Source organism: Vigna angularis, chromosome 5 (genome assembly GCF_016808095.1).
Source record: "Vigna angularis cultivar LongXiaoDou No.4 chromosome 5, ASM1680809v1, whole genome shotgun sequence".
NCBI lineage: Eukaryota > Viridiplantae > Streptophyta > Magnoliopsida > Fabales > Fabaceae > Vigna > Vigna angularis.
Genome location: NC_068974.1, coordinates 21,582,885 through 21,594,184, shown reverse-complemented (window position 1 = coordinate 21,594,184; position 11,300 = coordinate 21,582,885). Strand labels below are relative to the sequence as shown.

At 33.7% G+C, this 11,300-nt stretch overlaps 1 protein-coding gene across 4 annotated transcripts; it reads left to right on the top strand.

The window, feature by feature from the left end:
• Positions 1–2,091: 2,091 nt before the first annotated feature.
• LOC108340445 (autophagy-related protein 18f) lies at positions 2,092–8,534 on the top strand. 4 transcript variants are annotated; one of them, XM_017577837.2, is made up of 8 exons: positions 2,100–3,056; positions 4,773–5,237; positions 5,314–5,745; positions 6,096–6,329; positions 6,440–7,267; positions 7,370–7,539; positions 7,738–8,100; positions 8,269–8,534. In XM_017577837.2, the coding sequence occupies exons 1-7, from the start codon at positions 2,724–2,726 to the stop codon at positions 8,096–8,098; spliced, it is 2,823 nt and encodes a 940-aa protein (XP_017433326.1). In that variant the 5' UTR covers positions 2,100–2,723; the 3' UTR covers positions 8,099–8,100; positions 8,269–8,534. The 4 variants fall into 4 exon arrangements, 3 of the variants coding, with proteins under 3 accessions (XP_017433329.1, XP_017433327.1, XP_017433326.1); XR_001833217.2 differs by lacking the exon at positions 8,269–8,534 and having other exon boundaries at positions 2,095–3,056; positions 7,370–7,627; positions 7,738–7,865; XM_017577838.2 differs by lacking the exon at positions 8,269–8,534 and having other exon boundaries at positions 2,095–3,056; positions 7,370–7,578; positions 7,738–7,875.
• Positions 8,535–11,300: the final 2,766 nt, after the last annotated feature.

Below are 11,300 nucleotides of genomic sequence, written 5' to 3'. Positions count from 1 at the left end.
GATAATCGATTATTCCTCAGGATAATCGATTATCACATTTTGAAAACCCCATAACGGACACGAATAATCGATTATCAATTTTGATAATCGATTATCACTAGCAGTTGGGAGCTGTCTTTTTAGTTTCAGACCTTTGAACTATATATACTCTTTGCCAAACCTCTTAGAGGTTTATCTAAGCCACTTGAAAATATAGAAACGCTATGAGGAAGTTTTCAAGTGTTAGTGGTGCTCTTATCAAGTCTTGTGAATAGGAGAAGCTTGCACTTAGTGGGTCTAAGGTCGAAGCGGTTCTCTTCAAGTTGATTGAGCAAGTTTTTCCGTTCGTTTGTTGAAAGAAGGTGTTTTCTTTTCTTACTTTTTATTCCATCCTATTGTAATATGTGAACAATATTTTAGTGAAAAGTTAATAACTGTTTATAGTGATTAGCGACTGGACGTAGAATCTTTTGATTCGAACCAGGATAAAATATTTTGTGTGATTGTTTCTTACTTTTCTCTTGTTCTTTACCAACTGTTCCATAAAAGTTTTAAGAGAAAAACACGATTTTTGAAAGAACCATTTTTATCTTAGCTATTGACCGTAGCACGCTTTTTCGCTCTAAAACTCTTTCTGTTGTGCGAGACACCGATACCTAACATAATCGGTGCTAAAAAAAAAATAATTGTCACTTTATCAACAAATGAGGTTGAGTTTATAGTTGCAAAAACAAAGACATGTCAAGCTATTTGGTTGATAAATATACTTGATAAAATTTAATTCAATTATGAACCAACAATCATTTATTATGATAATAACTAAACCATAAAACTTTCTAGAAATCATGTTTTATATAGAAGAAACAAGCACATCAATATAAAGTATATGAGAGATCTAGTAAAAGATGAAGTTATTGATCTTGTTTAAGACATGAGGGTCAATTTGTAGATTTATTCCTAAAAGCTGTTAAGATAGACGCACATTGAGAAAAATATGGACATGAAAGATTTTTAGTTTAAACTAATGTTATAAATATTAGTTTATTTAGGTAATTTTTTATTTTTTTTTCTAATAAAAAAGAGAAGTGTTGAGACAGTTATCTTTCCTATTTTTTAGTAGATAGTTCAGATTTTTGTATACTTACTCAATCGTTTTTTTTTATATTTATTTAACGAATTTATTCTTTAATCAATAAAATAGAAAATAATTTCTTCCAATTATTCTTTATATTTTATAAAGTTTCTGTCACTTTTATTTTTACAGTTTGAATAACCACCATCACCACCTGCATTTGGTATTTCTCATTGACTTGGGACATTGAACAAAAACAAATAGCAAAATATAAGAATAAAAAGAAGAATAAAAATGAAGAAAAGTGAAATCCAATCATTGTTGGTAAAAAAATGAAAAGAAAAAATACATTAAAATTGAAGATAAAAAACCAATCAAAGTAATTGAAAATGAAAAAAAAAAAAAAAATGAAGATTGAAAACAAAAATGAAAAATAAAAATAAAAGATATTACGAAATAACAAGAAATAGTTCCATTTCAACTGTAAAGATCGAGTTACACTTTTTTATAAAGATAGAACAATTGTACAACAATCAAATAAAGTAATTGTCCAATAATAAATTAAAAGATTTTGGATATTTGTAGCATTTATAAATTTATGTTTTGTTTAAACCAATGATCTAAAGTGTAAATAAAAAGTAAAAAATTAAAAAAAATGTTTTAATAAATTTTTTGTTAATTTAAATTGAGTTCAATTTCAGTCTTGGAAGTTTGTTCAAATGCAATATTATATTTGAAAACATTTTAGTTTATTTATATTTTTTCAAACCCTACTTTTATTAATGACATTGATGATCATATTTATGGTTTAGTTTTATTTTATATTTGATAAAACTATATTAATCCAATAATTTGTATATGCCTGTTTATGAATAATATTTATATAAGATTTAAAATGTGTATTACAAGTAATATAAAATTGTAAATTTAATATCAATGTATCGTTTAACTGATAAAAAAAACATTTATAATTAAAAAAAGTTCAGAGATATTAGGGAGAAAGAAAAAGTGAGGCACACACGTAAACCCATGAATGAAGTTCCTTTTTATTATGCATTTATTTTATCTGATTTTGCCTCCTTGTTATCCTGTTTTTCTCTCTCTACCTTTCTGTTTTTTCATCTCCTCTCTGATCTCTTCCTGTTTTCAGGTTATTTCCGGGTTTCTTTTCCAAAACCCTAAAATCTCATTAACGAATTCTGTTTTCCTTTAATTTTCGATCAATCTTCTCTACTATAAGTAAATAGTTACTCATATTTTTTTAATTAATTAATACTAATAATTCCATATTATTTTCCCACTATTTGTATTATTATTTCATTTGTGATGATCATAATCATTGTCCATAATTTGTAACTTAACCCGGGAATTTTAGTTTTTAATATTTTCGTGGGTTTCAATCAAAGTTAGAAGAAAGGAATAAGTTTTGAAATTTGTTCTTTTTTATTTTAATTTTTCAATTTCTGTCTTGCCGAACCGTTTCCCTCTTGTCATCGTTGTGTTTTTTCGGTGTTTTTGTTTCGAGGGAAAAAAACGGGAGGAGGGGAAAGATTTTGGAGGCAAGTTTTGTTTTGGGGTGGTTGTGATTTAGATTGTTTCGGCTTTTGGCTTATTTTTTTTCAAAACAAAAAATCGTTTTTGTTTTGGTTCTTGATGGTGGAGGAAGGGTGTGATGATTGAATTTAAGGATGGATTTGAAGAATCACTGGTGACCCTTTTGTTGTTGTGTCTGTGGATAGCTGTTATTTTCATCTCTTTGGTTTTGGGGATGAGTAGAAATGATGACCAGAAACAACAGCACCTTCTTCACGGAGGTGTTGCTGCTGGTAGTGGCGGCAAAACCAACAGCAAGAACAACCGCAATGGCTTTATTCCCAGCACCTTTCGTACTTTCTCTGGTTACCTCAAGATTGTTTCATCAGGTGCTTCTACCGTCGCTCGGTCAGCTGCTGCCTCCTTTGCATCGTCGATTTTGGATAAGCATGGGGATACTGACCGTGATCGGGTATGTATATTTGAGTTATAACTGGTGGAACTAGAAAATAGTAACTTGCTTGCTCATCATGGCTATCTAGTTTATGAATTGCAGCTTGTTTGCTGTATTGCAATCGGATTAATTATGAAGTTTATTATTATGATATTTGTGGATGGTAGTTAGATTAATATTAATTATTTGCTTTTATTGCTGATACAAATGCTGATTCTATCTTGTCCAATTAGATTAGGTTTTGTCAAACATGAGTTAATAGTTTATGCAATTCAAGTTGAGTAGTAAAATTGATATAAATCTGTTCGTTCTTGGGAGGATCGCATGTCACGTGCAAAGTGTACAGTATAGAGTTTGAAGTTAAATATGGGAGAATTATCGGTTTAGATATTTTGAAATATAATCACCTGAATGTGAGAATCGACTCTCTTAATTTTCTCCTTCGTTGTTTACCATTTGAGTTTTACTCTTTGAAGTAGAAGCCTGCTTTGTAGAGAACACATATTTGTACTTTAGATACGATAAGTGATGACTAAGATTATTTTTCAGTTCCTTTAGTAATTATTTGCTTGAATTTGTTGTATTCTGGTTTTCACATATGGAAGTGTGTTGTACGTCCTTTTAAAAAAGATCTATATGTACAATTTCTTATGGCAATGAGGATTTCATCATTTATCCCACGACCAGGTCAACAAGAGTGCACTTATTCGTGTATATGGCCTCTCTAGTTTATGAAGTTCTTGAGCATGCTTGCAATGTTCTCTCCATAGCAACCCCTCATCGAACAGAATGTTTTAAAAGATGAAATTTGGAATAGGTTTTATTAAGAAAAAAGCATAAAGTGCATTTTTGCTACTCATGTTTTATGAATTTTCTTATCAAGGAGTGGCTTATTTATTGGAAAGTGGCGCATTCAATTGGTATATATTTGATTTTTTTTTCCTTTTTATAATAGAAGAAATTAATTAAAGAGAAAAGAATTACAATAAAATTCGTTAACTAGAGATTCGCCCTAACGGATAAGTGGACCAATATGGAGGAAAAAACACAAATGGATCTAAGCTGCACAGTCCGCTGGCATAGAGGACCATGAGGTACACACCAACTAGAAGTGAAAAGCCCAATCTTTATTCTAAATTGGCTATTGTGCCTAAGAAACCTCATTACAGATATGAGATCTGTACTCCAGCAATGTCTATTTGTAACATAGTATACTGTAAGAGTTTCACTCCACTGTTCTGTGCATCAGTCATCAGATACCGGACATTTGACTCAACTAATGTACTGTGCTGTTCTTCGTAATGTCCCTGAACATCCATCAAATGCATCCATGAGTTCTAATGTGATAGTTTCTAAAGTAGAAAAATGAAGCTGGTTTGGTAGTATTATATGATATATTTAATGTTCTTATGTAATTTATTATATATCCAGTATCCTTGTGTTTCGGAACTATTGGGCCTTTTATCTTTTGCTGTTGCATTGTATAAATGATGCCTCCTATTCTTATATTTACTTGTTTATTTCCTTACGTTAAATGGGTGTTTGTTTAGGATGGATATATGCTATGTATGATTTTTCATCTGCCCTTTCATGCTTCTGGGTCTGATTTCTGTTTGCTTCTTTACTTATAATATTCAAAAATTGGTACTTTCTATTTTCTTTTCTCTTCGATTACATATTTCAATTTAGTGTCAAGACTGAGGTAACACTTGTCAATTTTCCTAATATGTGTAGGTTATTTGGGCTGGGTTTGACACGTTAGAGGACCAGGGAGAAGTCATTCGGCAAGTACTTCTTCTAGGCTATTGGTCCGGCTTCCAGGTTTGGGATGTTGATGATTCAGATAATATCTGTGACCTTGTTTCCAAACACGATGGTCCTGTTTCTATTATGCAAATGGTACCTAGTCCAACTGTATCGAAGAGACTGGAGGACAAGTTTGCAGACAAGCGCCCATTGTTGGCAGTATGTGTGAATGATTTGTTGGTGGGGAGAGGCAAAATACAAGAGGGGTTGGTTGCCACTTGCGACGTGGGCACTTTAAACCACCATGACCAAGAGAATGGAAACTATCTGCCATCAACTGTTCAATTTTATTCTCTGAGATCCCAATCATATGTTCATACACTAAACTTTAGATCAGTTGTTTATTCTATAAGATGTAGTTCTCGAGTAGTTGCTGTTTCTCTAGTCACTCAGGTACCCTTTCTATATCTATATTAAGTTCCTCTAAATTTGTTTTACTCTAATGTTTATTGGTATCTATATTTTGCAGATACACTGTTTTTCTCCCACAACTTTATTAAGGGAGTATATTTTACATACTAATCCTGTAGTCATGAGTTGTCCTGGTTCTGGAGGCATTGGATTTGGACCACTGGCAGTGGGTCCAAGATGGCTGGCCTATAGTGGAAGCGCTACTGTAATAGCTTCTTCTGGGCGTGTCAGCCCACAGCATTTAACACCTTCTGCAAGCTTTCCTGGCTTTTCTTCAAATGGGAGCTTGGTTGCACACTATGCCAAAGAGTCTAGCAAGCATCTTGCTGCTGGGATTGTGAACCTTGGAGATATGGGGTACAAGAAACTTTCCAGTTACTGCTCAGAACTTCTCCCAGAAAACAGTGGTTCAATACAATCTGTGAATTCAAGCACAAAAGGAAATGGAATCATCCATGGCCATTCAACAGATGTGGAAAGTGTTGGGATGGTAATAATGGTTCTTTATAATAAATTTTCATTCACTTGTAACTCTGCACATATTGTGCTTGATTATCTTCTGTACCCAAATACATATGATAGCATCTTCCCTGTCTTAGGCTGTACAGACCTGGTCTTTCCTTACCATTGGCTCAAATGTAGTTGCAAACGTAGTTGTGATTCTGGAAATAACAGTCTAGTACAATTTTGCAATTGCTCATGAGTTTTACATTGTGTATCATCTCAAGTTGGATTCTTGCATGTTTATTTTGGTCTTGGTTACCCTTGTACAATATAGCAACTGATGCTAGTAGTGTTAATATTTTTATTTTACTACCATAACTTATTCTTCTGTTTCAGGTCATTGTAAGAGATATTGTCAGTAAAAATGTCATTGCTCAATTTCGGGCCCACAAGAGCCCCATTTCAGCTTTATGCTTTGATCCTAGCGGCACCATCTTAGTGACTGCTTCTGTTCAGGGGCATAACATTAATGTTTATAAGATAATGCCTGGATATGACAGAGTGTCAGCATCTGATGCTGGCTCTTCTTATGTTCATCTCTACAGGCTGCAACGTGGCATAACAAATGCAGTGAGTTTTCCTGCCCAATCTTTCTTTGGATTAATACATGTTCATTTTTATTTTAAAAATGCATCATTAAGTAATGGAGACCTTTTCTAAATCTGTATTTGACTTTTCAGGTTATTCAAGATATCAGTTTTGGTGTTGATAGCAGGTGGATTATGATTAGTTCTTCAAGGGGAACTAGCCATCTGTTTGCTATAAATCCTCAAGGAGGACCTGTAAATATTCTATCATGTGACAATAGTTTAACTGAAAAGGATGGTTTGAGTGTTATGCCTAATCAGGCAGTTCATTGGCCTTGTAGTTCAGCTGTAAAAATTTGTAAACAGCAGAGCCTCTGTGCTGCTGGTCCTCCTATCACACTCTCTGTTGTTAGCAGAATTAGGAATGGATCTAATGGCTGGAGAGGCACTGTAACTGGTGCCGCTGCAGCTGCAGCTGCGACAACTAGGTTGAGTTCCATTTCTGGGGCTATTGCTTCTTCTTTCTATAACGTAGAAGGCAGAAGTACCTTGTGTGTTAATGGGAACTATTCCAAGGAAAAGTATCATCTGTTGGTCTTTACATCCACAGGTTCAATGGTACAATATGCTCTGCAGACAATTAACTGTCAAGATTCAGATGTTTCTGGAGTAATTCCTGCACATGAGTCTGCCCCTGTGACTGATGCGAAAGTAGTTATTGAGCCTATCAAGAAGTGGAATATAAGTTGTAGGCATAGTTGGAGAGAGGGAGTAGAAAATATAGACATTTATGGAGAGAATGGAGTTTCAGACATCAATAAAGTATGCTCTGAGGAAGTAAAGGATAATATCATCAGCCCTAAAATGAAGAATGTATCCATGAAATCGAATCCACGTTCTGAGAAAGAACATCATTTGTATATTTCAGAAGCTGAACTGCAAATGCATGAAGCAAAGACTCAATTGTGGGCAAAGACTGAGGTATGTTATCTTAAAACTGGAAAATGCATTTTTTTAATGTTTTGGAAACATTATAGTGCTTGATAGTTTGACATTTAAACATGTGATTCGGTTGCCGACCAGATATATTTTCATTCAGTGGCTAAAGAGGCTGGTTTGATGATGGATGAAGAAGCTGCTTCTGGAGGGGAATTTGAGATTGAAAAGATCCCGACTCGTGTGATAGAAGCTAGGTCGAAAGACTTGGTTCCAATTTTTGACTTTATTCAGACTTCAAAATTTCAACATACAAGGTTTGATGACTAACTAATTTACTAATTAGTTATTATTAGGTAAGCCAAAAGGTTTGGGCTGTGGATATTGCGTGCTCTTTATTATTAGGTTGTGATGACATTTCCTCACTTTCAAAGGGTTCTATTTATTTTTGCATTAACTCTCATCATTTAAGCAGACTGTGTATTTATGTAAATGAAAAAAATATTTTCTTGCAGGACTCCTGCTGTGGATAACAAGTTAAATGAACAAGTTTTGCATCAAAATTCCAAGTTGTTTGAAAAGGGAAGGATTCCACCCAGTAGTAGATTTCCTGGTTGTATGCCTAATTCTGGTGGAAATATTGCTGAATTGAAAAGTGGCATTGAAGGAAATGAGTGGGATTATGGTTTGATTCCAGCAGAAGCAGAGGGTCTTGTAAATAACAATAACACCGTTAAACCAGATACTAGGCCAGAGACTGTAAATAATAGAAGGGAGCACATAAACATGGATGTTCATCACATGTTTGTAAATAGCGACAGAAAAGGTCTGAAATTGGAGAATCACCATGACGAAAAAGGAGAGGAATTTGATTGAAGGTAGTAGTAATATTTTAATTTCTGATATAGATTTGTCAAGCGATTAGTTTTTGACATAATTAAATTGATTTACTGAATATGTGATATTCCTGAACAATAATCTTCTTGTTTATGTGTAATTGAGCTATGGTTGCTAATAACCGAATGCAATTTTCTTTCTTTTCATAGGCATGAAATATTCTTTCATTTCTCACTGGAGGCTTTGTTAACTTTGTTGGTTATGGTTGAAGAGGTAGAGAAGTTTGAGTTGTAAGGGCTTGACTTCCATACCAAAATGTGGATATTATTACATTGGGATTCTTCTGTTGACTTTGTAAATAACAGACAAATTCATATCATAAATAATTTGTTTTGATGGATTTAGTTCTTGTAAATAGTAAACATGTGTAAAGAAGGTAAGGATGCATGAATATTCGACTAAGGATTCAAAATCAGTTGTACTGTCCAGTGTAAATAATATCTTATCATTTTTCTTTCATTCTATTTAATTAAATTGGTTTCTTCAAAAACAAAGTTGTGTAGATTGCTATCAAACTCATGGTTAAAGATTTTTAGCTTGTTTATTGTAAGTAGTTACTAATGTTTTCATAACTGAATCTGTCATTGAACTATGACTAATTTAATATAAAAAAATATGATTGTAAAATAGTTAAATAATATTATAGAAATGTAATGTCTTAATTTAATAACATAATTTAAAAAAAAAACAAACATTATATTATAATATTTACGTCAAGGGTTTAATAAGAAAAACATGTTTTTTTAACAATAACAAGTTTGAATTTATAATTGAAAAGAAAATTCAAAAACTAATTTAGTTCTTTAATAATTTTTAAGGAAAATGACAAAATAACAAAGAACTTTGTTAAAAAATATTTTTCAAGGAAAGTATTTATGATTAGCAAGTTAAAATTTGGTTTTTAATTATTTTTTCTTTTTGTATATGTCAATCCATCAATTTTGGTCCAATTCAACTGAAAACATGTTCTAGTAATATATATAAATTTTGATATTTATGTCTGATCAGGATGCATCAGACGTAAATTTTCTTTAGAATGTTATAGTTGTTGTTTACATTGTACAAACTCTTGTATTGATTATTGGAACTAGTTTTTCTTAAGAGAAAAATTGAGTTTTGATGTTGGATCAGTGGTAATATGAATTGTTATAAATTCTGGTGTGTTTCTTTATTTTTTTATCATCTTGTATTGCTATTTCATATCTTGTATCAATAAGATTTAAGAAAACTGCATTCTATGTTTTTGAAGTTTATGAAAAGTTTTTGAACTATTACACAATTTTATTAAGAATTTCATATGGTGAAGGATCATCATTTACAAATTCAATAAGGACTTATTCTTGATGATTTTATACTTATTCTTATGTGCCAAACTGTGCTTAGTTTTCAATCAATTTCACTGGTGAAACACCAAGCAAACAAATATTGTAAAAATAAAAATGAGTACTTTTCATATCTCAACCACATTTAGGTAAAATAATTGGTTTAAACCTTTGGATCATTCTCGTATTTGTTGGAGAATCTTAAGTTGGTTTTCGTATTTTTAACGGTCTTAATTGGGTCTAAATATTTAAAGAACTGAGTCAATTTTGCTCCGTGTTAACATATTCTGCTGTAATTATTTTTAAGAGGATGTGTTATTGTGACTAAATTTAGTGAGTGATGTGTTCTACATCTCAATTCCACCTAACATTTAAAGAGGTGTGAGAAACTTCTCACTCAAACCAGATCTTCTCCTCCTTCCCCTCCGCGTCCTCCCCCATCGCTACTCCACCGACGCCACCACCAACAACCACCATCGTCCAAACGAAACACTAAATATTCAAATTTTATATTTAATCAAAATTTACTCATCTAAATTTTATATTTAATTAGAATAATTTTTTTAACCAAACAACCATAGTAGAGGAAAGGGCACTGAGAATACAAAAATGTCTCACAAATATCATTACCCTTTACCATTTTCAATTCACACATAAAGATCAACCCAACTTGCAAAATTTGTTATTTTATGAAACACATTTTGAGTTCAACATGCAAACTTCTTCTTCACCATAATTTTATGAGAAAATTATTAGATTTAGGGTTTTGTTTTCAATTAATTTTGGTAAAAACCCCTAAGGTTTAATACATCATTTGGTCCCTACTTTTAGGGGTTTGGTTCAAAGTAATCATACCTTTTGAAAAAGTTCGGTAAGACCCCATATTTCGTGTTCAATCCGGTCTTTTCCGCTCATGCCGTTAAAAACATAACGGTGCAAATGTCAATGTGGTATCTCATAAGCACGTGGCACGCAAAGACGTTAATAGGTGGACTTAAATGATTTTTTAATTTAAAAAAGGTTTAAAAAAGTCCCTGCCACATTACCACCATCTCCAGACAAACCCTAATTTCTCTCCAAGAAACCCTAGCCGCCGCACCATCCAGCGTCGTCACCGCCATCTCGCCGACAACCGTCCTCTCCAATGCATCACGCGCCACCACCAAAGCGTCTTCTCCCTTCTGTTGCACCTCCATCACCTTCGCATCTCACCTTCGTTCTCGCGCTACCACCCAACGCGATCCCTTGCTATGTCACGACCACCAATCTTCACCATTTTCACCCTCGCACCAGCCAAATCATTGTCGCACCAGCAGCACTGTCGTCCAATCTCTACCATAGAATCGTCCACCATACGTCGCTGCTGCAGATCGCGAATCGCCACTCTTCTTCACCACTAACCGCGCCGCTTCTTGCCTCCACCTGCGACCACAATCAGACCTGCAAGCAAACCAGAAGCCAAGTTCAAGTGTCGTCGTATAGCACCGTGGAGAGCTAGGGTTTCTCGCGTTCTCGACGCATAGCTTTGGTGGTGACGCGTGATGCGTTGGAGAGGACGGCTGCCGGTGAGGATGGCGGTGAATACGTGGCTTAAAGTAGGGATCAGATTTGCACAACTCACTCAGGTTTGACCACAATGGCATTTGCACCGTTATGTTTTTAACCGCGTGAGCAAAAAGGACTAGATTGAACAATTTTTATCGAAACATGGGGCCTTTATGAACTTTTTTAAAAGGTAGGATGACTTTGAAGAAACCCCTAAAAGTGGGACCAAATGATGTATTAAACCAACCCCTAATTCTGAAATACAATTCATCTTTCTGTGGTTCTTGGTGCCAACCTTGATCTGGAGTCCAATT

Bases quoted from the DNA above. Each gene is read 5' to 3' on its own strand.
- LOC108340445 (XM_017577837.2), top strand. From the start codon at position 2,724: ATGATTGAATTTAAGGATGGATTTGAAGAATCACTGGTGACCCTTTTG. The intron at 3,057-4,772 runs GTATGTATATTT...TAATATGTGTAG, and splicing joins GGGATACTGACCGTGATCGG to GTTATTTGGGCTGGGTTTGA. The intron at 5,238-5,313 runs GTACCCTTTCTA...TATATTTTGCAG, and splicing joins CTGTTTCTCTAGTCACTCAG to ATACACTGTTTTTCTCCCAC.